We start from the raw sequence: 27,826 nt of genomic DNA on the forward strand, positions 1-27,826 counted from the left end.
TGTTTAATCTTGACCTCTGACCTCACCTTCAATGTCAATCAATGCTTACAATTGTTGATATTGCCCCAAAGAGTGTAGATAGGCTAATGATTGCTACAGAACTCGGATAGGAACTCATATGAGGTCTGTTCAAAAAATGTCCTCCACTGTGACCTTTGACCTCTACTTAAGGTCAAAGTGAGTACTAACTCGTAACTCCTTGCATAGTGCAGTTAGGCTCATACTTACAAAGGAACACATATAGGAACCCATGTATGATGTACCTGAAAATGCCCTTTCTGATGACCTTTGACCTTCCTGTCAGGTCAAATGCAAAATCCTCTCATAAATCCTTCCAGATAAAAGCTTTAAAGCTGCTTTGAAGCTTTAATTATTTAAAAGGTATTTAACACACTGAACTGCTTATATTCATCAGATATTTTTATTTGGTCTTAAAACGTCCTTTTTCAAATTTGTAGCAGTTCCTGTTGCACTGTACAACTATCGAACTTCTGCTCACAATGTCTTAGCGGCGGCATCACAAACACAGTTTAGTACTAGTCTCCATTACATTTTATAGGAGGTAGAGAACTCCGAGACTAGTGCTAACCAAGGTCGGTGAAACCATCCGAGTCTCTGATCTACAGTGCACCTCCATTCAATATAATATAGATATAGATATCCATACTGTTCCCCAGGCTGTACTGATCGTGCTCTATAGACATATATATGACACCACATACACACTGATCAAGAGTCTTAGTTTGAACAGAAGAACATTATCATTTTATTTTGCAGATTAAACAGAGAAGGGAAAGAAATTTAATGATCATATGTTGATGCTTTCATCTTCACCAGAGAAGGACTGGTGCTTCTATTTCTAGTGCTTTCACAAAAGTCCCTCTCTTCCTGGCCTGCTCTGCTCTGGCCCGACCGACACGTGACAGGACACTTTCGCTGAAGTTCGCATCACATCGGTTGTCCTTCTTGCTCATAAGCTGCTGTTGCACCTTGATTTGCTCGTGGTGCGCCTCCAGCTCTGCTTCCTTGTGGTCGATTGTCTTAGGACCCTGGTCACCCCTCCTGGGCACCCAGTTATCCTGAGGAAGGGGAGAAAGAGTCGGTGACCATTGTAGAGAGAGAGAACGAGAGGCAGATAGGGATTGGAGGGGTGGGAAGCTGAAAGCAAGGAAGGTTTCTATTCTCCCAACACTCATGATTTACTCTTCTCAGGTCCAAGACGTCCTGCAGCAAGAAGCGGATTCGAGGGGAGGTCTTCCTCTGTCTGATGATCTGCTCCAACTGGCTGAAGTACTGGTCCATGCGGGGCTTGTGAAAAGGTCAGACAGAACGATTAGAAAACAGTGCAGACAGCAGGTACAGAAGTAACTATACCACCGAGTGAAGCAGCATTCCTTAAAGAAGGCTTCTGCAGATGCTCAGAAACACTTATTCAGACCACTGTCTAGAAGCCCCATCACGATGCTGATGTTTAGCCAGGGCTCAGTCTGGCGCGGCAGCCAGACCTGCCTTACCTTGGCGGTCTCCAAGTCCAGGTCTTTGCCGATAGTGGAGAGGAGTCGGCACAGGCACTCCAGGGACTCTTCGTGGTTCTTCAACAGCTTGACGATGCAATTGTGCATGGTTTTCTTCACCAGCATCTTCACCTTAAACAGCTCCCCAATGAACATGATGTTGCCTAGTGAGCGCCGCTGGGCCTTACGCTTGGCCTCCTGCAGCTCGTCACGTAGACGCTGCCGCTCCTCGCCCTGCGCACACACGGCACTTAATTACATTCTATCATAATGGAGGCATGATTTTTCAAGCATTTGCAAGCCTTGGAAATCAGTTTTGCATTTTCCAGACTTTTTCCAGACATCCAGACTAGCGTACGAACCCTGTTTATATTTAAAATAAATACTTGGGCTGTCAGTCGATTTGAATATTTGATTGGTTAATCAGTTAATTATCGGCAGATTAATCAGGCACTTATTTAAATAAGTGTAACAGTCTTTAAGTGGTTGTGCCACACAGTTATACTTTAATAAATACTAGGCATTGATATAACAGTATAACAATGCTGAATGGGAATGGAAAAAATATATATAAATCAATATTAAAAAAAAAAAAACCTAAATCATTATAATCAGTAAACTAAATTAAAATTGCTACAGCAAACTGGTGTTTTGCTCACAAATGATACTGTAAAATCACACTGCCCTTGTAAGAAAAGCATTGCATGCAAATTAAACACAAAACCTTTCCTTTGTCTTCAGTGTTTCCTTACGAATCCAGTTTGAATCCAAAGCTGGACTGTAGTTTTTAGCGGCTGTAACCCTGCAGTTTGTAAGGGGATGCTGTACCATAGCTCTCGTGATGTGATATCTTGCCTGATTCGCCTTTATAATGCAACACTGTAGAAGCGCAGGGCTGCTCAGTTTGACCGATTTAATGTGAATTACTCTGTGTTCCTGAATGCTCTGTGCAGACCCGTTCTTTACTTTGACTAAATATATGTATTAAATATGCCTAAGTAGCGTTTTAGCTGCATAATCGCAAATTGAGTTCAAGTCGCGATCTCTGTAGACTGTAGGTGAGCTAGTCTTTCATGTGCTTGAAAAACACCTTGTGTAGCATTACAGGTGTACTCAGATTGAGTGATTAAACACTTGTTTCATTAGTTTTGATTGTGCAGTGTATGTGTTTAGAAAACAAAGTGCTTTGATGTCATTTATACCAATCATTTAAATGTTTTATGTTCATATTTACATTTAAATACTACTCCAATTATGCTAGTTTTATACGATCGTTTGCCTTTCATTATACCACAGCATTAAAAGAGCTCTTGTAGTGTTAACCGTATAATCGACAGTCACTATTATGACTTTTGTTTTTTAAATCTGCTCGATTAAATAGAAAAAATATTGATCGTCAATTCATTAGTTGATTCATAGACACGATTAATTGATTAAATCGAGGCAGCCCTAAGAAATACGTTCAAATGTTCTTACCACCAATGATGCATCCAGCAACTTCTGCTTCTTCTCAAAGACCTCGTCTCCATCCTCCTCTGTCTCAAACTCCTTCTGGCAGCGGTTCAAAAGCAGAGTGCGGAATGGCACTGTCTCTCCCGGCTTGTCAGCGGCCGGGACTTTGAACTACAGAAAGGGGAGCAGGAACATAATCCCTAAGCAAGATGGAAACTTCCTAAGCATGGTCTGTGTGCTAGACTGGCTTCCATCTTAAATCGGTATCGGAGTGAAAACTCTTGATGTGATTCACAAGACAGGCATCTACTATTCCATTTGAAACTGAACTCCCACAAATTACTATTCCAGAGCTAAACTAATCTCAATGTATTATTATTATTATTACTATTATTATTTATCTCCTAGCAGACACCCTTGTCCAATATAAGAGCAATACAAAGTGCAATAATACAGAGCAGTTCAAGGCATAATACATTTTACAAGTTCAAATTTACACAAATAGCATCTTCACAACCCTCTACCATCCCCTCCCTCCCTCTGTTACTTCACTCTCCCTGTCACCCTCCTTCTCTCACTCTCAGAAGGCACTGGCACATATTGGCGTATGTGGCAGAGAAGTTGGGTTCGGAGATGGCCTTCTCGAAGATGAGCTCCATGACACCCTGGAGTCTCTGCTCCATGTTGATGGTCAGCTCGTTCACTTGATGCATCAACGGCTGGAACATCTGTGGGGTCAGCTTGTTCAGGATACCGTTCACCCTGTGGAACAGCTCCTGTTGAAGGGAAAGGGGGGAGGAGAGAAGGAAGGAAAAAGAGTTAGTTCTGCAAACCTCGGCCAAGTCCGTGTTCTTATTTGTTCTGGAGACGTGGGTGCATGTGAGCATATTCAGCCCCTCACTTCCTCTTCTCCATCAGTAGAGGTCAGTGGCCCAGACACCATGGCACTAAAAACAGATTATCACTGGGGCTCCAAGTTTACCCACAATCCCCTTTACTAGACTAGCAAATTATTATATCCACCCCCCAAACATGAACCGTGTCCTCTGCTCCTACATACCTGGGTCTTAATGACCTCGGGGTCATCACTCACTGTGGGAGCCTGCTTAATTGTAGGCTTCCAGGTCTTCTCGGCCTTGTTGAGCTGAATCTCATCCGTGAATGACACGTTGATGATTCGCGACTCCTTCCTCTTGCCCTGCCGGGAGCACCGGGCACCCTCTGCTGAGGGCTTGGGGGGGCAAAGAGCCTGGGCCATGTCCCCCCATGGGCTGTTTGCCAAGGTTGGCAAGAGAGGGGGTAAGGTCAGGGACAGAGTTCATCCCTGTCAGCTGACTGGGGTCCAGGCGATGCACAGCGGTATTTATGGCCTGGAGAGAGGGGAGGGAGGGAGAGAGGGCCAGACCAAAGTTGCTATTCCTTCAAGCCATAAAACAGTCTTCTGGTAACTTGCTGTGATGGACAGGTAACACACATACAGTATTCTGAATAACAATCACAATTAGACCGCAGTTGACAAAAAACATGCAATATGGTACATAAGTTCAAATGAGACAAATGCTGAATATGAACATTAAACAGATCCATCAGAACAATGCAGGTAACCAAATCAATCAGATTTATTTATATATAAAAACAAGAAAATAAAACTCTAGGGTCTCCTAGACAAGCAGGGGGCTGCATACCTTAGCCAGGACCACATCGCTAATGCAGAGTTTCTGCAGCCTGTCACAGATGAACTGTAAGTCCAGCAGGTACTGCCGCTCATTCTCCTTCTCGTCAGGGGTATATTTCCACCTACAACATAATTTCAATGCAACATTTGCACAGAAGTCTTGGTTTTGCCGAGGATTACGAAATAATGAAAGCAATACACTTTAGATTTTGACTCAAAATCTGTTGTTGCGTTTAAATGACCCAGGTTTATTTTTTACTCAACAGATATCAGAAAATATTCATAGCTTAGACAAAAATGGAAAATATTACAAAAAGAAAACAAAGAAGTTATATGCCTATACACCACAGTCATTATATTCATTACTTTGTCTCATGGAGTAAAACAGTAACATTTCAGCATATACCATACCCATTTCACGATATTTCATATCCTCTCACACAGTAATCAATATACGAGAATAATTGTTCAATGTGTAGCTACAAACCCACACTTAGGAGTAATTCACGCGATCTTGTACCGGTGAAAAACATTATTATTCACATTGTGTGCAGAATTTAACTGTACTGTCATTTAAAAACACGTAGTCTATACATACCCTGCTGCAATGAAAAGAAAATAGATTAATGAAACCGCCTACCTGAAAGTTGCAGAGTCTTCTAGACAAAACTTGAAGTCTGCAATCGCTGCCATATTTTGAATTCAATACAACCAAAAGGCTTTCGGTAAAACTGAAATTACTCGCAGGTAAAATCAATCAACTGTACGGCTCCGTCTCCAAACACACTATCAGCTCTAATTAGGCGAAATCCACAGAGCAACACAATCGAATTCCAGCTACTGTTACGTACGCGACTCACAACAACTGACGTCATACCGACCACACATCAGAAAAAACATAAAACAGTTTACAAACGAGAGGCCACTCGACCCATCAGCTCGTTTGTTGTCCATTAATAACTAAATAAACTAAAGATCCTATCCAGTCTATTTTTGAATGTTCCCAAATTGTGGCTTCAGCCACATCGCTGGGGAGTTTGTTCAGATTGTGACGCCTCTCTGTGTGAAGAAGTGTCTCCTGTTTTCTGTCTTGAATGCCTTGAAGCCCAATTTCCATTTGTGTCCCCGGGTGCGTGTGTCCCTGCTGATCTGGAAAAGCCCCTCTGGTTTGATGTGGTTGATGCCTTTCATGATTTTGAAGACTTGGATCAAGTCCCCACGTAGTCTCCTTTGTTCCAGGGTGAAAAGGTTCAGGTCCTCAGTCTCCCAGTAGGACTTTCCCTTCAGACCTGGAATAAGTCTGGTTGCTCTCCTCTGAACTGCCTCTAGAGCAGCGATATCCTTCTTGAAGTGTGGAGCCCAGAACTGTCCACAGTATCCAGATGAGGTCTAACTAGTGCATTGTACAGTCTGAACATTACTGCCCATGTTTTAAATTCTACACTTTAACTGGTATTGTAGTCAATGGGTTTGTAATTTTGTTTAATGATGTGTGTTATCATATACGATTCCATGGTCTTTGATTTGGTCACGGAAGTGATTTGTCTTTGATTTGTTGATCTTGAGTGAATTTTAATTAGTTTTTCCCTTTTTGTATAACTAGTGTAGTGCGACATTTTATCTTTGTTTTTAATACATTTGAGAATTTAGATCTTATATATAAGAGGAATTTGTGTCTGCGTCCAATTATTGCAGAAATTGAGTTCTACAAGATTCTAGGATTCTTGATAAGGTGATACTTAAATTCACTTCTTTAACTGAAATGTAGAAGTGTACCTTACGCTACAGGTGTAATTTACTCCCTCAATTGATCGGCAGACAAGGAATACTCGGGGCCCGATTTAACTAAAATAATACCAAAATAGTATATTCAGCTACAATGAAGTGCTCCAGGGACGACCAGTTGGGAAGACACATCTAAAGTTTTTCTAAATCATATACTATCATATACAAGATGACTCCCTTTGGTTGCTGAGCAACTAGATGTCAATGAGGTACTTTATCAAATTTTACCCAAACTTTATCACACACGTCTCCTGTGTCTTCTGTTCTCTCTATGGCCTTGGATGAAAATGTTTTTCAAAACATAAGCTACAGAGAACTACTGCACCTGGCTTCTCCAAGGCAATACACAAAGCTTAAATTCATGAATGGGTTACACAATCTTGCTGCAACAGTGGTGGATGGTGCAAATATATTGTATTTGGCATTTAGACAGGGCACTGTCCCGCATTATTGAATTTCGTGTTTTTCAGTTTATGGATAAAGAAATTAGCCAAATTAATAATAACATGTCCTGGCCTTGGCATTCTAAGGCAGTGTACAAAATTATAGACAAATAATAAAGCCCATGATTATGATATATTCTAGTTATCCTTGAGGCTACGATCTGTCTGAAGTGACTTGAAGCCGCTGGACTGCAGAACATCTATTTATTTTCACATTTTAAAAAGGTGTGCACTCACTTTCAAGATGTCAGCTTCTGTTCAGTGCTGCAGGGGATATCCTTGGGGATACGATCTGTCTGAAGTGACTAGAGAAACCTTATGATAGAATTGACAGTAGCAAGTTCTTCTCCAGCAACTGCAAGCATCTTCAGACAGACAGCCAACTTGGACACATCCCATGATGCACTAACACCCAGAAAAGGAGTGCATAGCTGAGACTTTCAAGGATGTGGACAACGAAAAGAGTGCACAAACACATAGCAATGTCTGATAATGTTAATGCTTTAATTAAATCAAGCATTTTAATCCTATAAAAATAGTGAATAAATTTAACTGAAGTCGGCTCAGACACCAAGGAGACAGTTGTTGGTAGTTCAAAACGATTTTTTTTAAATGAAACATTCAGAGGAAGGGGAGTCCTTTTTCTTGACCAAAGTACAAAACAAAACACAGGCAGTATTAAGGTAGTTCCTCTAAAACAAAGCAAAAACCTCACAAGACGAACAATGTTTTGTTGGAACTCTGTTCCTTAGCATAACAACAAAAACTTTTTTTTTTTTTTTTTTCTCCCTGTAGTCCTTTCTAGTATAACATGCAAGATCAACACAAAGTGACTCACAGGCCTGTCAGCCAACAGCTCCCCAGGGTTTTCTTCTGCCCTCAGCTTCTCTCCTAATCAACACTTAGAGAGGGCTTTTATCCTCTACACCTGACAAGGTGTAAAATTCCCCCAGGTGAAAACACTGCCCACTGCAATTAATCTGCTGCAGTTCCACTACCACCAATTGAAGGCCTGAGTTGCCACACCCCAAACACAGGCCCATAGTCAAACGACTTCCTACAGAAGGCAGCAGTCCTGCCTGTAATAAGAAATGGCTCAATTTCCTACCCCCTCAGATTACACAGGTGCATAGCACCCCAAGAACCCCCATATGCAGCCAAGTCTGGCAAGCGGGATAGGGGTGATTACTTGTGCATTCAAGTATTTACTTTTTTGTATTTATAATTAATTTAGAACAATTTACAGATTTAATTTTTCACTTTGACATGGACATTTTTTGTGTTGATCAGTGGCAAAAAATCCTGTTAAAATCCATTCTGATTTCATGTTCAAAAAGAAGTGTTCAGGAGTTACCCAAGTCAGTCACAGGACAGGTGAGAGAGAGCAACCTATTTTGTTGTGTTTTTACTTTCAGAAAGTTTTAGCATTCCTAATCTTGTTTTTAGATTTGCCTTAATTTAAGTAAATCTTATTCCTAGTTTGCCTTAATTGTAGTTAATTCAGTCCAGCTGTTGTGTGGTTAGACTAGAGTGAAGAAAAGGTGACCTAGTTTGGGATTCTGGAGGTGGAGTCAGTGAGGTGTCAATTGGTGGCCAGAAGCTGAACACAAAGGTATTTAAACCTGCTCTGGGACCATGAAAAAAGTTACATTGATAGTACCATTGGGGTGGGGTCACAGAGACCCCATGGTACCACAGCAGGGTTAAGCAGCTTTAGAAAAAGGAAAAAAGAAAGATCAAGCAGTTGAATTAGGGGATAAAAACCAAGAGACAGTGTTTAGGGCACCAACAACTTACTAAATTTAGAAGCATGTGGCCACTACAGTGTCAGGTTTGCAGAATGATTGCCTTCGTGGATGAACTCATCCAAGAAGATTTCATTTGTGAACGTTGTTAGAATGTTCTAGAGATCAAAGCTCAGCTTGTTGATCTGTGCTGTATTAGTGATATGGAAGAACTGGTCAATCAGCCCATGAGAGAAATGGTGTGCACACCAAAACATAGGAGAGTTGAGACCGTAGAGCAGGAAAGTGTACAGACCTGCTGGGTTACAGTAGGTCATAACGGCAGAAAAGAGTGCGCACATCCCTTAGAGAAATCCCAAGAGCTAGAAATGCCCAACAGGTTCCAACTGCTGGACACTGAATTGGACAGTGACAGCTTAGAGGGTGATGGGAGGGCAGTTGAGCACCAGAGCACCATGGTGCCCACTCCCCTCCAGAAGAGGGAGGTAGTTATAATAGGAGACTCAATTCTTAGAGGCGTAGATCACACAGTGTGTTCTAGTGATAAGGAGACCCGCATGGTATCTTGCCTGCCTGGTGCTCAGGTTGCAGATCTCCCTAAACTAGTAGACGGGCTACTGGCCAAAGCTGGGGGAAATCAATCAATCAATCAATCAATCAATCAATCAATTTTTATTTGTATAGTGCCCTTAGTGCAGGGTAGCCACAGAGCGCTTTACAGACTGGTAAACATACAACAAACATACAGCAAAATAAAATGCATAAATACAATAAAATAAAATATAGACCTGTAAACATTTTACATGATCTAGAATAAAGTAAGTGAACATTTAAGTAAATAAACTATTTAGGCATGGAGGAGAGAAAAACAAAAAAAAACCCTGTGGATGGCATGTAGGAGAAAATGAATCTCTGGGGGTCCATGGCTTAGGGCCTAGGCCTAATGGTTGCCTCCCCTCCAGGCAGTATAGTTATTACAGCAGCAAGGAGATCAGAAAGTTCTTATCGGTGCTGCTGGCTGTGCTCTTCCCTCTGGAGGAGGCCTCTCGCTGGCCATCGGGGGTGAGGGGCTTGGACCATCAACAGACTTTGGGTTGCGATGGCTCGTCAGACCTTGGGTGTGGATGCCCCGTTGGCCCTCCATGGTGAGGTGCCTCTGGGGTGGGTTGTGTCTCATCAGACTTCCATGGTGGCGGACAAGGTGCCTCGTTGGACCCTCAGAGGGGGTTTAGATTATAGATTATGATCACAGATGACACTCAGGTTTCGTGCCATCTCCTCAGGGGAGAAATTAAAGTTATCAATCCACTGGTCATGGTCCACATTGGAACCAATGACATAGGAAAAGGTAGAACAGAGGTTCTGCAAGACACATTTAAAGTGTTACGAATGAAACTAAAGAGCAGAACCTCCACGGTAGTTTTCTCTGAAATACCTCCAGTACCACATGCATGGCCAGGGAGACAGGCTGAGATTAGAAAGTTTAACATGTGGTTTTAGGTTTATGGAGCATTGGTCTTTCTTCTGGGATAGATGGGACCTGTACAAAATGGATGGTCTACATCTAAACAGAAGGGGGGCATTGCATTGGGAGAGATGGTTATATTTTAAGAATATACAACTTGAGGCTCAGGAGAAATTTGTACCATAACATTGGCCAAAATGGTTTAATAGAAGTATGCAAAAAAATATCAAGAGAAAGAAAATGTTGTATAGCGCATACAAAAGGGATGGAGATGAAACCAAATACAAAGAATATGTTGAGCTACAAGGAGATCTTAAGAAAGGGATCAGGGAAGCAAAGAGGGAAATAGAAAGAAACATAGCTCTTGGAGCTAAAACTAATGCAAAGAGCTTTTTTCAATACTACAACAGCAATATGTCAATAAAGAAGGAAGAGAAACGGATAAAAGGCAAAAATAGAAGTATCTTGGAAAACTAACAAGATGTGGCAAATGTTTTAAATGAGTATTTCACAGAGTTTTTTTCAAAAGAAAAAATGGAAAACATGTCACAGGTTAACAATCAGTCCAGTCCAATCCTAAGAGAGATCAGGATAAATAAGGATGAGGTACTAAAGGGACTAACAGAATTAAAAACAAACAAATCACCTGGGCCAGATGGTATATTTCCAACAGTACTTAAAGAAATGAGGGAAATTATTTATAGGCCGATAACTAAAATATTCCAAAACACACTTAGAACAGGGGATGTGCCAACTGACTGAAAGACAGCAAATGTCATACCAATCCACAAGAAAGGGGACAAAACTGAGCCAGGAAATTACATACCAATCAGTCTCACCTGCATCACCTGTAAAATGTTCGAGAAAATTATTAGACAGAAAATAGAGGAGCATCTTAATGAAAACCATGTTCTTGGAGATAGTCAACATGGGTTTAGACAAGGCAGATCACGTGTAAACTTTCTTATGTTCTTATGTTGTAACACAATGAAATGTGGAAAAGTCAAAGGGAGCCACTATAACTACATGGGTGAAGAGATTAATTTACAACACATGCACAAAGGAGAAAAAATAGGGAGAGCTGTCTACAGAAGAACTGTTAGAAGCTGAAAGATATTGGGTTCAGGTAACCCAACACCAGAGTTTCAGCAGAGAGCTAAAGCTACTGAAAGCAGGGCAGTCTCCAAGATCAGAGACTTGAAGCCATTTGTGGATGAACATGGACTACTGAGCATGGGAGGATGGCTGCAGAAACCAGATTTCAGTGCCAGACAACAACATCCCTGGCTATTACCCTCTAAGCACAGATTTTCAGAAATGTTAGTGCAACACCCACATGAAAGAGTAATGCATTCTGGCCTGCGAGACACTATAGTGCAGCTGAGAGAGAGATTCTGGGTCATAAGAGAAAAACAGCTGACTAAGGACATCATCTCCAAATGCATAATATGCAGAAGTCTCAGTGTTAAAGCTGGACAGCAGGAGACGGCTCTCTTACCAAAGGACAGAGTCACAGAAGCACCACCCTTTGAGGTTGCAGGTGTGCACTTTGCTGGGCCGCTGTATGTAAAAGTGAATGTATGTACAAGAAAGGCATACATTGCTTTATTCATCTGTGCTATGGCTAGTGCAATACATTTGGAGCCAGACAACTGACAATGTCCTGTTAGCCTTGAAAATATTTATAGCTAGATGGGGACTCTGTAAGACAATTCTGACAATGCGAAGACCTTTAAGAGAGCTGATATAGATCTGAAAGCTATGAAAATCAATGAAGGATTGTAATCTTCAGAGCTTAGGGCATAGCTTGGAAGTGCATTGTGAAGCGTGCAGGGTGGTGGGTGGATTCTGGGAGAGACTAGTCAGATTAGTCAAGACGTGTCTTAAGAAGATTCTGGGGAAGGCCTCACAGAACTTCGAAGAGCTGAGCAAAATTCTTAGTGAAGTAGAAACAATTCTGAATTCCAGACCATTGACATTTGTTCACAATAAGGTTGACGGACCACAACCATTGACACCTGCACATTTCCTTGTTGGGCAGCGACTTGCCTTGTTGCCATCTTAGAGTCTCCCAGCAGCCAATCAACCACCCAACCCCAACAAGGAAGAGATGTGTCAGAGGTGGAAATACAAAGACGTGAACAGCTTCTGGATCCACTGGAGGAAGGAGTATTTGCTGGATCTAAAGTCAGCGTACAGTAGAAAATCTACCATGCTGAACGTGGGTGATGTGGCTCTCATCAGCAAGGACAAACCAAGGCAGATGTGGAAAACTGGAAGAGTCGTGGGCCTTCATGAGCATGATGGCCAAGTCAGATCCTGTTCCCTTAATTTACCCTCACGTATCTTGGGGCAGCAATATGGGTGAGATTTTTGTCAGGGCTTGAATTGCTACGTGGGCAGCAGTTATGTTTTGCGTTTTCATTTGTGTTACCAACACTTCCCAGCTAACACATACATTACATTACTACAACGTTTTGTCAATGTTGTGAGTTAGCCTCTGTGGAAAGGGAATGTATCATTCACTCCTGAAGCCTTGAGAACAAAAAGTATACTAGTGTTGACTGAGTCAAATGCACATTTCAACAACAAAAAGCAGGGGGCATGGTTAATTAATACCATCACTACTTTAACTTCAAGCAGTGATTATGATAAAAATAATATGTATAATAGACTAGTACAGATGTTCAGTCTTGTATCCCAGATAAACCCAGATTATTTTCCTTTGTTACATTGTTTGATTTTTGTTGGCATTTGATTCTGATCAGTGCATGAGAGACATTCATTCGCATGACATTAAATCAGTGAGATGTTACTATATTAACAGTAGAACCACTGAGATTTCGGACTGTATAGGCTACATACAGTACATACCACCTCACACACAAAATGTGTGGCTCCTAAAACAGATTTGATACACAAATTATTAACAAAACCGTCGGATTAAAGTTAATATTTGTAATTATGAATGTCACGCACAATATTTACATTGCAAATTAGTTTGCAAAACATGAAAAAATAGTTTATACAATAGACTGTGTAAACTGGTGTATAAATTGGTATGCACATATCTTAGCAAATATACAGTTATGAAACAAATAACCAGTTATTAAAATAGCATAAAACTAAAATAGTAGGCCTACATCTTCACACCCTTACATGAAATCGGTTTGAAATGGCTCCGTCTGTCTATGGCTGAATATGCAGAAAATGTGCTTTTCAACACTACAGTGCATTTCCACAGACTGCCTTTTCACAGACATTAATAGGTCGGCCTATTGCATTTAGCAACCTGGCAGTGCCTATATTCTGTGTGCCAGTGGGTGCTTTCTGAACATTGAAGGGTATCTTCTCAGTCTTATATAGAAACTGAATTGTAGAGCCAAAACTAACACCACCCACTTACCACATAAGCTGCTGGTCCCACTGCTGAGGATAGTATTAATAATGTATTACTTTTGACGAGTTTTCATAACTAATTCAAATACTATCACATGAAAGGGTCATATGGGAAATTCGGATCTGCAGTGATATTTACATTTGAATTGCAAAAGTTGCTCAAAAACCATCTATGGTGGTGCTAGTGTTAATTAGTGATAATGTCCTATTTAAAAGTCAAATATTGATAATGTCCATTATAGCCTATCAGTATGCATTTTTTGTAGTATTCAAATCCAGTGTTTATTATTTTTCACTCTCTGTACATTTGTGATTTCTTTTTTAAATTTCTTGTTGAATTATTTTCAGAATTGTTCAGCATTTCTCCCCAACCATTTCTGCTTGTTTTGGAAATGCATAAATAACGTAACAAAACACCTATAAGTTAATTGTTATGATTGAAACCAATTGTGTTATTCTGCCTGGGGACTGTTAAATACAATAACTATGAATATTGTCAAATAATTATTAAATATATATTTTTACTAGTGAATCAGGAGAGACCTTTTGAGTTTTTTCTTAGTGTGCAAATCTTGTTTTATTGGTTTGAAAATAAGTATTACTTAAGTGTGGCTGCAATAGGCTTAATATCCTCACACAGTAACACCTTACAAAAAAGCAAAGATATGTTTGGTGAATCAAAATCTGCCTGATGCCATGGAGATTTCGACTAAGTTTTTGGACTTTGAAATTACTCAGAATTGTGAATTTTGTGGTCTCCAATTTTCAAAATGTACCCCCCGCTGTGATTAACTTATTCCACTTCCACCCCATTGCGCCCTCCCATCAATTCACAAATTCCTGCCTATCCCATCTAAATAACAGAAATTACTCTCTTGGTCACATGACTGCAAAGCCTCAATACTGGTCTCAAAGGGATGCTATTTCAATTTTATTTTAAAAGCAAAAAACAGTGAGCATGGCAATAAGCAGTAGCAGAAAAATAAGTTGAGAGGTCACCTTTAAAGCATCCACGACCAAAACACCAAAATCTAAAACAACACCTCAGAAGCATAGGCCTACTACTAGTGAAGTAGAGGGTGCTAAAATAGGAAACCGTAGCATCCGAGTAAATTCTTTGAATATAGCCAAAAAGTCCACCACCCCTTCTGGATCTTCTGGAAAGAAAGCACCTTATGTTAAATCGCACAAAAGACCACACCAGGGCAGGCTTTTTCATTGGACATTGGTTGAAAAGACCAGCACCTAAGAGCAGTGTTAGCAATTGACAAATGAGTGTTTGTAGTGTTCCAGTTCTGTTTTACAGGAAAATAAATGTATGTTCTTTACTTAAGAGCATTATTAAAAAATACAGTAGGTATTGACAGTATTGTGAAAGTTATACCAAATATTTTCAGTCCTGGAAATTAGGACACCCATGTATTTGTATATATAACGTTGCTGAATGTTGAAACAGCCTGCGGAAGCCTTCATCTAGAAGTGGATTGATACAGACTGATGATGATGGTAATGTAAGATCAAAAGTAGTGCACTGCAGGGATTTGGATTACTCTGCACTGGTAAGTTTATTATGAATCTCATAACTAAAATCTCATATCATAATTACAACTTGGCTTCTCAATATAAATTAAAACATTTCATACATTCTTACATGCGAGAATATTAAATAAAGCAGTTGCCTGGAACAAAGGAGTCTGCTAAATTACATAATCATAATACAAATAATTACATATATTTTCTTAATATGTTATAACATCAACTGGCTATGCTACTATTATGACATCATGCCATAATTAAGATTTAGTCTCACAGTTATGATCTATGGTAATATTTAATAATAAGCACCTAGAAGCTTAAAGTTATTAAACAGTATCTCATGATTCTGACTTAGTTCCTTATAATAAACACTTAGTGTCTAGGTATTATTGAAGGTACTATGACTTGGTGTCTCATAATAGTGACTTAATATCTTATAATTACTACTTAATATTTCTTATGCCTTTCAGGCTTTTTGTTTCACACTATGGCAATAATGCTGTTGTAATTATGATATACTAAGACATATTTAGGAGAGGATGTCCTTATTATGAGATAGCAATCTGAACTTTTAATGTTAACTACTAATGTCTCATTAAGCAGATCCTTATAGAAACATATATAGAAAGCATTCGAGGATTTCAGTACCTAATTAAAACCGTATTAATTGTTATTATGAATGTATTTAAAAAATGTGTAGTAAGATACCAATAATAATCACCGACGTCTTTACAACCGAGAGCAAGTCTTAAGTGGACAAACATATTGACATTAAAGGGATTTGTAATTAAATTAGTTAACATTTAGGCGTGGCGCGCGGCGGTGTGCGATTCTGGGAGGGGACGCGTGACGTTAACCACGCCCACGTGATGTCTGAGACCACGCCGTCATTTTGCATATCCCCTCCCATCATATGACGTATAGGTTAACCACGCCCCCGTCTCGTTTTCTGAGTTCACATGGTTACGTCACAATGATCTTACACGTAACCGTACTGTCAGGGCAGCTGATGACTGTGACGCTGTCTGCTTTAACTCTGAGTGAAGAAAGACCTCCGTATTTCACAATGTTCAGATCAGACAATGTCATCAAGGAAACCAAAAAAACGAGTGAGTTTTTTCTTAATACATTTATTGATTTTGTAATGTGAGTACACTGAGTGTGTCTGTGAGTTTATTTATGTGTGTCAGTGTGTTACTGTGATGTATTGAACTATGTGTGTGTGTGTGTTTCTTTGCTATTGTAGTGAGCTATGTGTGACTGACTGCTGTTGTATTGAGCTGTGTGTGAGTGTGTTACTGTGCTGTTGTTTGAGCTGTGTGTTTGTATGTATTATTTATTTATTTATTTATTTATTTATTTAATAGCAGATGCCCTCATCCAGGGCGACTTACAAAATATGTATTTGTATTTGTGTGTGTATTATTCATTTGCTTAGTGTGTGTATTTATATGTCATGTGTTTGTCAATTTACTTTCCAGAATGCTGTTTCCCAGCCTAAAAACCTGGGAGGGCACTCTAATTTTGACTCCCCACTGGGGGTCAAGTTATTTGTGCCAGAAGGCGTCCGTGGCACTTACTACATCACCGGGCTGAGCCAGAGGGTAAGCAGCAGACTGACACTGCAGTGTGGATTTCTATGAACACAGCGTTACTGTGCTGTTGTGGTGAACTGTTTGTGAGTGTGTTAATGTGCTTTTGTTGCTGCAGCGGCATCAGGAGAGGCCAGAGTTTGACCTTTTGGACCCACACTGCCGCCTGTTGGACAATGAGTACAATTCTCTGCAGGACCCTCACCTCAAGGGGTTCTACAAGAACAAGGCCCGGCTCAGGAGTATGACCAAGCATGGCCTCCTCACCAAGGAGAAAAAAGTAAGAGCAGCACATGTACACTTTATCAGCATTTCTGTCTGTTAGAGTATTGCCTCTAGATCTTCATGATCCACACTGACTGCACACTGTCAGCTATTACTCCTGATGGTTTGTTTGTGTTTTTAATTCCAGGTCGTGTGCTCCTTGAAGGAGTTTAATGAGTACACTGATTACCTGAAGAAAATCAAGATGGACTGGGAGAGGAGCTACAAGCAGCAACAGGTACAGTACAGCTGACCCCTGTAGGCAGAAAGAGCTCTACACACAACACGCTGCACAGTAACACACTCACACACAGCTCCGGTTGTATTAGTCCCTGTGGAAGTTGCAGTTGGGTTTGTGACGTATTAGGAGTGTGTCCGTCTCTCCTGTGTGACGGTTGGTGATGTGGGTTGGCTCGGGCTGTCAGGAGGTGCTGTAGGGATGTGACCCAAACTGTGTTGGTTGTGTCTTGCAGAAGGAGCATGTGAAACAGTTCCTGATCTTGCAGGAGCAGAAGATCATCCCAGAGGACGTGGCGGTCACAGACATGAAGGAGTGGCTGCTGGAACATGGCTGGAGCACATTCTGGCAGCAGGGCGAGGCTCGCAGACTCAGGTAAGAGGGGGCAGACACAGCAGTGACCCTGACTACAGAGTGGATGGACAGAGAGCTGGACGGAGAGTCAGGGGGCTTAAGTTCAGTGGCAACATATATATGAATGAGATGTTAGTGTGATGTTGGCCATTGTAATATTGTGTAAATTAAGATATTGATGAGTTTGGGAATGTAAGTCATCTTGGATAAAGACTAGACAGGTGTGGTGACCCGCTGTGTGTTCTGCGTGTAGGTGCCAGCAGGGCCGGCCCCGGGCAGACCGACCTCTGAGCAGCGCTGAGCAGGTAAGAGAGAGAGGACACAGCCGCCCCACAACCCCACACTCACAGCCACAGAGCACACCCGAAATGCACTGATGTATTATTATATACTTTCCTGCTTAACAGTTTGCTTCGTAAATACATAAACAAACATCTGATGTCCATTACTGTTAGAAAGTAAGCACAAGTGACTGAGAACTGCCTGATGACAGGATGCCAGCGGCCATGCTGGTGTCTTTGCACTGTCACGGGCACGGCCCTGTGCAGATGCTTTGAGCTGTGTTGACACGCTGTGCCCTGTGCCCTCTTACCAGGCCGACAAGATGAAGGAGCGTCAGATGCTGCAGGAGCTGGAGGTGGAGGTCCGCAGGGAGCTGAGGCTGGAGCGGCGATGGAAGGTACTGAGACTCTCCTCCTGCTGTCATCTGTGAATACAGCCGGGCAAGTGTCCCCCTCACACGGCCCCTTCCTGCCTTGAACATGGTTCTCTTTGTCTCCTGCAGAAAACCTCAGTGAAGCCAGGCATGCTGAAGAAACTGCGTGAGGCCCCTCGCAGGATTGCCAGGAACAGAAGTAAGGCCCACAGACAGGACTGTGACTCCCCCACACTCACTGGAATAATCTCTTGAACCCTGTCAGACTAGACTGCATTGCTGAGACTCCTAATGTAGCACAGACAGAGTAGTAGCCAGGGGTCTGAGCAGTGTCAGACGCCTTCTCTCTGACTCTTCTCACCACAGTCCACAATCTGAAGCCCCTGTGTTTCTCCTCTCTTTCGCCACAGAGGTTTCCCCAGCTGCTGAGAAAGACATGCAGATTGCCAACTCCGAGCACCAGCCGACCCCACAGGCACAGCTGTCTGACCTGTGAGTCCTGCTGCATCTAACTGCACACAGCCAGGGCCTGGAGTCCTGTGTGTGTGTGTGTATGTGTGTGTGTGTGTGTGTGTATTTGTGTTGCGTGGGCGAGTTGCATGTGGCGTTCACACATGATGTTTTCCTGTGCTGTCTGTGTGTGTTTATGGTCACTAATGTCAGCATCATCTCTCTCTTTTCACAGAGTCAGTGCGGTTCACAGAGTCTATGCGGTGGAGCAACAGCAAATGAAACAGAGAGTGAGTACATGGACCTGTTTATATAGAAACATGAATTTCTGTCAGGTGCTGCTATCCCACAAAACAGCCTGTTGCTCAGTGATCTCTGCAGGGGAAATAACAGGAAAAATAGGGTGGAGTGTAAAGGGTTATTAATATAGTGTAGATTAATGTCGTCTCACTGTCGACCCCAGGATCTCCTCGGCTGGCAGAGCTGACAGCCACAGCGCTGATGGGGTCTGGGCCCTGCTGTAGATGAGCAGGTGTGGCCGATTGAGGACAGTGCAGCGATGGCTCTGTATTTATGATTGAAACCAGTGATTGAAACCCCTCCAGCCCGTTGTCCAGTTTCCTGCTGCTCACTGTCTTCTTCCTTTGTCTCAGGTCACTGTGGAGGAGCTGGACACCATCGCTGAGAGCGTAGTGGAGAATGTGGTGCCGGAAGTCAACACTGCTGTTTTGCCCGCCATGCTGGACAGGGAGCAGGAGTCGGAGGGGGAATGCGAGTCACTCACTTACACGGACTCCTTCAGTAGCGGCGGCCTGACCCCTCACAGCAGCGCCAGCTGCAGCGACTCCCTGGACAGGGAGCAGAAGTCGGAGGGGGAATGCGAGTCACTCACCTACACGGACTCCTTCAGCAACGGCGGCCTGACCCCTCACAGCAGCGCCAGCAGCAGCGGCTCCCTGGATGGGGAGCAGGAGTCAGGGGGGGCTCTCCCAGAGCAGCAGGGCGTGTCTGTGGGCAGCCAGGCTTCGTCCAACAGTGCAGAGTCCCCCTGCACCCAGGAGGGCAGGCCAGTGGCAGTGCTGAGTGACTGTGCTATGGACATTGTCTGCATCATCCAGCAGGAGGGGGAGCTGGACATGAGCAGCCGTCCTGCCACTGCCCTGGACATCACCTCGGAGGAGGGAGAGGCTGAGGCCCAGACCCCCGCCTGCCACAAGGCGTCCTCAGAGGCAATTCTCTCCGGCGCTGAGGACACTGTGGAGGGCATCATGAAGACACTCTCTGAGGCTGCAGACTCTGATCAGGCCTCGGGGGCGGGGCAGGAAACTCCCCAGTTGCTGGAGGCCGTCAGAGTGAAGCACCAGGGGCTGATCAGCCAAGACTCTTCTGAAGAAGAGCATCGTCCACTTTCGCTGTATGAGCGGTCCGGGTCTGCCGAGTCCATGGAGCTGAAAGCATCTCAGGGCCCAACCTCAGCCCCACCCAGCACCGGCAGCGTGAGCCCTGCCCAAAGGACAGCACAGTTCAGGAGTGCCCAGGCCGGTGAGGTCAGCGCTGGGGAGGATACCCTCATTGGCCAGATTGTGCAGGGATTCCAGAGCGAGAGAGACGCTGTGGGGGAGAGTGAGGGGGCTGCTGGACTCACAGTGCAGCAGGTTCGTTTTTTTATTCGATGAGCTGATTGACTCTTCATAATATGAAAGGCCACACATTTTTCTTTCATTTGATATAAGATTAATGTAGATGACACAAACTATCAAGGAGCTACACACAAATAAATAAAAAGGAAAATAACATGAAAAATAGGGCAGAGTGTAAAGGGTTATTAATATAGTGTAGATTAATGTCGTCTCACTGTCGACCCCAGGATCTCCTCGGCTGGCAGAGCTGACAGCCACAGCGCTGATGGGGTCTGGGCCCTGCTGTAGATGAGCAGGTGTGGCTGATTGAGCACAGTGCAGCAATGGCTCTGTATTGATGATGCAGTGATTGAAACCCCTCCAGACCACTGTCCCATCTCCCTGCTGCCCACTGTATCTTCTTCCTTTGTCTCAGGTCACTGTGGAGGAGCTGGACACCATCGCTGAGAGCGTAGTGGAGAGTGTGGTGCCGGAAGTCAACACTGCTGTTTTGCCCGCCATGCTGGACAGGGAGCAGAAGTCGGAGGGGGAATGCGAGTCACTCACCTACACGGACTCCTTCAGTAGCGGCGGCCTGACCTCTCACAGCAGCGCCAGCTGCAGCGACTCCCTGGACAGGGAGCAGAAGTCGGAGGGGGAATGCGAGTCACTCACCTACACGGACTCCTTCAGCAACGGCGGCCTGACCCCTCACAGCAGCGCCAGCAGCAGTGACTGCCTGGACAGGGAGCAGAAGTCGGAGGGGGAATGCGAGTCACTCACTTACACGGACTCTTTCAGCAACGGCGGCCTGACCCCTCACAGCAGCGCCAGCAGCAGCGGCTCCCTGGATGGGGAGCAGGAGTCAGGGGGGGCCCTCCCAGACCTGCAGGGCGTGTCTGTGGGCAGCCAGGCTTCGTCCAACAGTGCAGAGTCCCCCTGCACCCAGGAGGGCAGGCCAGTGGCAGTGCTGAGTGACTGTGCTATGGACATTGTCTGCATCATCCAGCAGGAGGGGGAGCTGGACATGAGCAGCCGTCCTGCCACTGCCCTGGACATCACCTCGGAGGAGGGAGAGGCTGAGGCCCAGACCCCCGCCTGCCACAAGGCGTCCTCAGAGGCAATTCTCTCCGGCGCTGAGGACACTGTGGAGGGCATCATGAAGACACTCTCTGAGGCTGCAGACTCTGACCAGGCCTCGGGGGCGGGGCAGGAAACTCCCCAGTTGCTGGAGGCCGTCAGAGTGAAGCACCAGGGGCTGATCAGCCAAGACTCTTCGGAAGAAGAGCATCGTCCACTTTCGCTGTATGAGCGGTCCGGGTCTGCCGAGTCCATGGAGCTGACAGCATCTCAGGGCCCGACCTCAGCCCAACCCAGCACCGGCAGCGTGAGCCCTGCCCAAAGGACAGCACAGTTCAGGAGTGCCCAGGCCGGTGAGGTCAGCGCTGGGGAGGATACCCTCATTGGCCAGATTGTGCAGGGATTCCAGAGCGAGAGAGACGCTGTGGGGGAGAGTGAGGGGGCGGCCGGACTCACAGTGCAGCAGGTTCGTTTTTTTATTCACTGAGCCGATTAACCCTTCATAATACGAAAGACCACACATTTTTCTTTAATTTGATGTAAGATGAATGCAGATGACACAAATTAGCAAGGAGCTACACACAAGTATTCACATTCGCAGATGTCGAACTTCGCACATGTTTAACAAATCCGAACTCCATCGAATTCAAATTGGTAGCAAAATATTTTTGTCTACCATTGCAACACGCACATGCATGAAGTAACCCTGCTCATTCACTCAGTCCGGTCCAGATGTTATTTTACAGAGAGACAGGATGATGTGATTGTTACAGATAGGGCTGTAATGCTGTTGGAGCGCCGCTCCGGCACTTTAAGATCCGTTAAGGCAGCACCCGCTCCATTTTATTCTACAACTACACCACTGGAGGTGACTACATATTTTGGTGAAACTATAATTCAATGAAAGAAAAGCCAATTGTTGTGGAAAATGAACCAGTATCGACTACCTGCCCTTGCAAGATAGGCTGAAGTGTATCTTTCTGTACCACCCTACAAAGTGAATGTATTGTCAGTGTTGGTGGAATCTATGGCGGAGTTCACGTGTGTGCTTTAACCTCACTCACACACTCACTCACTCATACATTAGCTCTACTGCAGCTCTCGGGCGGGTTTTGCAGGAACATGCCATAAAGGCTGGTTTACACGGGCGAGAATAACATTTAAACACTTCCATCATGGAATCCATGGCTGTCAATGTGACAACGTGTTCAAATTAAACCGGTAGCTGTGCCTTGCGGCTTTAATACTTTGTAGTCGTGTTTTAAACGTAGGATTACAACACGATGTAAAGTATCTAACGGTGCACAGCAGACCCACAAGATCGAAAGTATAATGATAATAGAAAAACAAGCTTTGCGAATTATGATTAACATAAAGTACAACATTGCTAACAATGAAACGTCCATCGGCAACTTACCTTACCTTTAAATCTAATTTTGCACTTCTATGATGCTGTCATTTAATTATGTATAAGATTAATACTGTTTATATTTGGAATGGGTGTGCTTTTTTAGTTTTTTCCTAATTTTTACATCATTTACTACAGTATTTGGGCTTGACCCTGTCCTTCTCTGTGCATTTTTTCTTGACCATATAACTGATGCCAAACGTGCCTGTGCATCATCACTTCAAGAGTTAAAATGCATGTCAACTCCCCCCTGTGATGCTCAGAGCTGCTTGTGCTTGAAATATAATGTACAACTACTAGCCTAAACCATGTGTAAATAGTAAAGTGACTAGTAATAGTAGTATTAGATAAACGTTAAGAACTAAAGAAACCATGATGAATTGTAACTTTTGCATTAGAACAATTCATTCAAAATGTCTGAAGACTAAAAGTACTCCATTACATTCAATTTTAGGACTATTAGCTGATGTTTTTTCAGCTCTATTTCACATTTACAGCATTTAAATAAAATGTTAGATGTTTCATTTTTTTATATAAACTGTAGCAAACTGATTTACAGTAATACTTGCAAATACAAAATGCCCCTAAAACTAAATACACTATGTCCGCATTCACATTCGCATTCAATGGATTTAATGCTTTACAATCCGCATTCGACAGATGCGGATGTCTGTCAGCTCCGTCACATCCCCAGTCTCTTCTTCCTTTGTCTCAGATCACTGTGGAGGAACTGGACACCATCGCTGAGAGCGTAGTGGAGAGTGTGGTACCGGAAGTCAACACTGCAGTTTTGTCCACCATGCTGGACAGGGAGCAGGAGTCGGAGGGGGAACGCGAGTCACTCACCTACACGGACTCCTTCAGCAGCGGCAGCTGTAATGAGTTAAATCGCCTGAGCAGCTCCAGCTCAGTGGACAGCCATACTTCGTCCCGCAGTGCAGAGTCCTCCTGCGCCCAGGAGGGCAGGCTAGAGGCAGTGCTGAGTGACTGCTCTGTGGACATTCCAGGTGAGAATAACTGTGAATCTGCCTGCACAGGGCTGCTTCACACACTGAGTACTGAGTCAGCGTCGCTGGGCTCACGGCCTGCCTGGGCACAGCGCACACGCTTCACAGCTGAGTGTCTGAATGGAGCGTCAGTGTGTCTTTACAGTGTCTCTCTGTAGAGAGACACTGTATTTATAGACCATTGTTTTCGTTATTGTTTAAAATGAAAGCACTCACTTGAGCAGCACAGTGAATATTGTTAACAATTCTTCCCATGCAGCTAAAAAAATTGACACTCCGTGGCCGAAGCAGATGCCTGAGCCTCAGGCTGACGGGATCCAGGCAACTCTGTCCAGTGCTGCAGCAGGGAGGGCCTCCCTGCCTCCCGATAACATAAACACGGAAGTCAGGCACCAGCCTCAGCATCCCTCAGCCTCCTCTGCCTTGTCCTCTGCCTCGTGTTCATCGTCCTCCTCCGGGGTGTCGTCCGTGGCATCTTCTCTGGTGGAGGATATGATTACTGAGCTGCTCCACAGGCTCAGTACCGAGCGCAGCGCTGTCAGTAGGATGGCGGAGGATCTTGTGCAGTCTGTGCTGCAGAACTTGTCAGAGAACTGGGAGCTGAGCATAGCACTGGAGCAGCAGGGCACAGGCGGGAGGGCCTCCGCTCTCACTCCGCCAGAGTCAGGGCAGCTGTGAGCTCGGCCCACCAGCAACTGGTGCAGCACAGTGGCTCCCCGGACGCCCTGAGGAGGGCGCTGAGCTGCGGGAGTGAAGACCTGAGAGTGGACATCACCAGCACCGTTGTGGAGCAGCTGAACGTGGCCTTCCTGGGCTCGGGCCGCTCCCAGAGCTCCCAGAGGGTGACCAGCCCGGTGGCCAGGGAGCTGCAGTCCAGCTCTGAGACGACGCTCCGCAGGGTATCTGTGCCAGTGGAGCTGGAGAGGCCCAGCTCCAGCCTGCCACCGCAATCCCCCTCCGTCATGCCCGCCGAGGAGCCCAGCGACACCGAAGACGATGAGTAGCAGCTGCCCACCAGCCTGGCTGTGTCGCCTACTGTGGTACGTACAGTGTGAGCAGGCCAGCCCCGAAGCTGCATAAACAAATACACAATGTGCACACTACACAAAGGACAGATTATTCTTCTATTACTCTGCTTCACAAGTGTGAATTACTTTTAGTGGATGAGTTCAGTTTGATTGGTTCTTATGTCAGCTTTTATATAGCATTTGAAAACAGCATAACTGATTTCTTTATGCTGTTATTACATCTATATATTAGTTTGTGCTTCAACTCCTCCCCCTGTTGTCTGTACTGACTCTGCCCTGTCTGCACACAGGAGCTGCCCACACAGCCAGGAGCCGCAGGCCAGGCCGGACAGGAAGAGCCTGAGGATCTTACAGCAGGTACGTTCTGAAGAGATGAGTCTCTTGGTGGGAAGTGTGCTGTTTCTCTCCAGTGGGTTATATTGGTTCTTGTGGGCCACTTGAAAATGTACCTCAGAGGTGGCGACATTTTCAGTCTTCAGTTTCCTGCAACACTTGAGCGTTGAACCAAATCCAGAAGCATTGGGGGGAGGGGGACAGAAAGGGGGACAGAAACAACAGTGTGCCCTCTGTGTTTCAGGAACTACGGAGGTGCCAGGAAAGCACAAACCCTCAACTAAGGAGCGCATTCGTCTCTTTTGCTGCCGGATCTCGAAATCTCTGTCACAGCTGCACATTGTGAGGGTGACGCCTGAGCCTCCCAGGCCGAAGAGCATCTGAGCACAGAGGTACGGACGCCGAGGGGCACAAAACGAGGAACTGCAACCGTGGGAGTAAAGGGGGTGCTAACATCAAAAACCGAGCAGTGCTGCATCCCGAGACAACAGCACGATACCGGGTTCATTATTTATAGGACTGGGGAGTGTTGTGGATAGAAAGCAGGGCTGTGTGATGGTACACAGTATACCGCATCACTGCAGAAACATGATTTATCATCAATACGGGTTTTTAAAATGTAAAGCTGTGCTAAATAACACAAACAAAGTCTTTGAAGACACTGGTGTATCAAAAAAAGAGGTGCAGACAGTTAAACTGTGGGGCTTCTTATTATTCAACATATTGAGAAATATCTCAAACTTATTTAAGTAAAACTTTTTCTGTCAAACTAATTGAGATGTGAATTAACGGTCCTTCATGAGCGTCACTCCTCAGCAATAGCCTATCATAATGCAATGTGTTATTATAATGGTTTGTATGTGTTTGCACAGTCGCAGATAGCCCTAGTGTTGTGTAGTGAGTTTGGATAAATTACCAAAGTTTGTTATTTTGGCATTGTAGGCTGAGTTTACCAGAATACTCACAATTGTGTAAGAGTGAATTCACCTTCTCAAAATAGCAAGTGAGGAAAAGAGACTGAGACCTTTGAAAAAAATGTCTGCCGTGCCAGGGAACTGCATTGTCCAGAATCCACTGCTCAGGCTTTATTATGTCAGATGTTTTGTGATTTTGTTTTTTGTTTACAGCTTTGTGTGAAAGTCAAATCCTGCACTCCCCTGTACAATCAACGCTCTCCTATGGGTCCAAACAGGCCATGATACATTGAATTGCGTGCATACTATATTGCTTTGGAAGTTCACATGCATACTGTATTGGATTGTGTGTGTACTGTATTGGTTGTTCATGTAACTCAGGGCAGGACTAGAGGGACAATGGGAAATCAAGACGGACGCAGCAGTGTGAGTTTTGTCCTAAAGCAACACATTACTGAATGACTTAACCATGTAATCTGAGCAAGACATTACAGATTACTTTCGTGTCCATGACATCGTGACACTTATGGGATGCCGTTTGCCATACATTATTTTGTGCACGAAAGCGCTTTTGTGCACACAGTACACATTTCATGTCTGAACGAGGGTTTACATTTTGTTCAGAAAATGAAATGCAACTTATACACAACTTTGTACACAAAATTTATTTTTCCTTACATAATTGAATGGACATAATGCATATTCGGGTGTTCATTCCACCCATGGAAGGCATAGTACATTTTACTTTTTGTCCAAAAAATTGCTAAGCACAAAATAAGTATTACATTGTCATTTCGTGGAACAATATGTGAATTGTGTGCACAAGCCATTTTGTGGGACGACGTGCATTTGTGGACAAAATCAGCATTTTGTGGGACGAAATGTGAATTTTGTGCACAACATTGTAATTCCGTGGGACGAAATGTGTTCTTTCATGCACAAAATGATGTATGACACAAACGGCGTCCCATAAGTGTCACGATGCCATTGACATAAAAGTAATCTGTAATGTCTTGCTCAGATGACATGGTTAAGTCATTCAGTAATGTGTTGCTTGAGGAGAAAACTCTCTGCTTTCACCTTGATTTCCCATTGTCCCTCTAGTCCTGCCCGAGTCACATGAACAACCAATATAGTGCATACACAATCCAATACAGTACACACACAAATCAATACAGTATGCATGTGAAGTTGTGAACCAAGCTAGTAGGTACGTAATACAATATAGTATGGCCAAGTCCTGCACTCCCCTGCACAATCAACACTCTCCAGAGGTGTTCCGGTTCCAGTCCCCATCTGTACCACCAACACTCTCCAGCAGGGGCGCCAGTTCTGATCATGGACACACTAGACAGGACAAGAACAGTGAGGTGCACGGTGCACAGCCTTGCAGGGGGTCATTCACTAAAACAAACGAAGGGACACTTCGGTACCGGGGGGGGGGGGGGGGGGTGGGTGGTGGTATTTGGGTTGGGTGTTGACGAAGATGTGGGGGGGGGGGGGGGGATTGGGGGCTTGTGGCGTTGTTGTGACGATTCTTTCTCCTATATGACTGCCATCCGTGCTGACTGTGAAGTATTGTTTTTTAAATGTTCTACATAAATATAACTCATTAATTTCCACAATATCTGATTACTTTCTCTTCAGTATTGGCCAGTTTGCATATACGTATTAAGCAATTTAGACCTCAGTTGGAACAAAAACCAGCAGGGCAGGGGGTACTCCAGGACCAATTTGAAAACCACTGCTCTAGAAAAAGTTTCTCAGGGAAACACCGCTTTAATTATAGAATTGCATGCTGTTCCTTCTAGATAAGTCAATAAAGGATATAATTTATATAGGTTCTTCGACCAAGATGGAAAAATGTTAC

General features: G+C 44.1%; 1 protein-coding gene, 1 non-coding gene and 1 pseudogene across 2 annotated transcripts; 1 reads left to right on the forward strand and 2 right to left on the reverse strand.

The window, feature by feature from the left end:
* Positions 1 to 830: 830 nt before the first annotated feature.
* Positions 831 to 5,334, reverse strand: LOC136747232 (eukaryotic translation initiation factor 4 gamma 1-like; annotated as a pseudogene).
* On the reverse strand, positions 3,860 to 3,936 carry LOC136747404 (small nucleolar RNA SNORD66). Its single transcript, XR_010816504.1, has one exon. It is a non-coding gene; the product is annotated as a small nucleolar RNA SNORD66 (small nucleolar RNA).
* Positions 5,335 to 16,030: 10,696 nt separating the features above from the next.
* On the forward strand, positions 16,031 to 26,281 carry LOC136746901 (fap1 adhesin). The gene is made up of 17 exons (XM_066699761.1): positions 16,031 to 16,123; positions 16,496 to 16,618; positions 16,725 to 16,886; positions 17,019 to 17,108; positions 17,344 to 17,483; positions 17,716 to 17,767; positions 18,058 to 18,141; positions 18,247 to 18,316; positions 18,528 to 18,609; positions 18,803 to 18,857; positions 19,221 to 20,222; positions 20,623 to 21,732; positions 23,390 to 23,681; positions 23,941 to 24,721; positions 25,000 to 25,066; positions 25,287 to 25,434; positions 26,170 to 26,281. The coding sequence occupies exons 1-14, from the start codon at positions 16,097 to 16,099 to the stop codon at positions 24,357 to 24,359; spliced, it is 3,708 nt and encodes a 1,235-aa protein (XP_066555858.1). The 5' UTR covers positions 16,031 to 16,096; the 3' UTR covers positions 24,360 to 24,721; positions 25,000 to 25,066; positions 25,287 to 25,434; positions 26,170 to 26,281.
* Positions 26,282 to 27,826: the final 1,545 nt, after the last annotated feature.

Source organism: Amia ocellicauda, chromosome 3, assembly GCF_036373705.1.
Source record: "Amia ocellicauda isolate fAmiCal2 chromosome 3, fAmiCal2.hap1, whole genome shotgun sequence".
Taxonomy (NCBI): domain Eukaryota; kingdom Metazoa; phylum Chordata; class Actinopteri; order Amiiformes; family Amiidae; genus Amia; species Amia ocellicauda.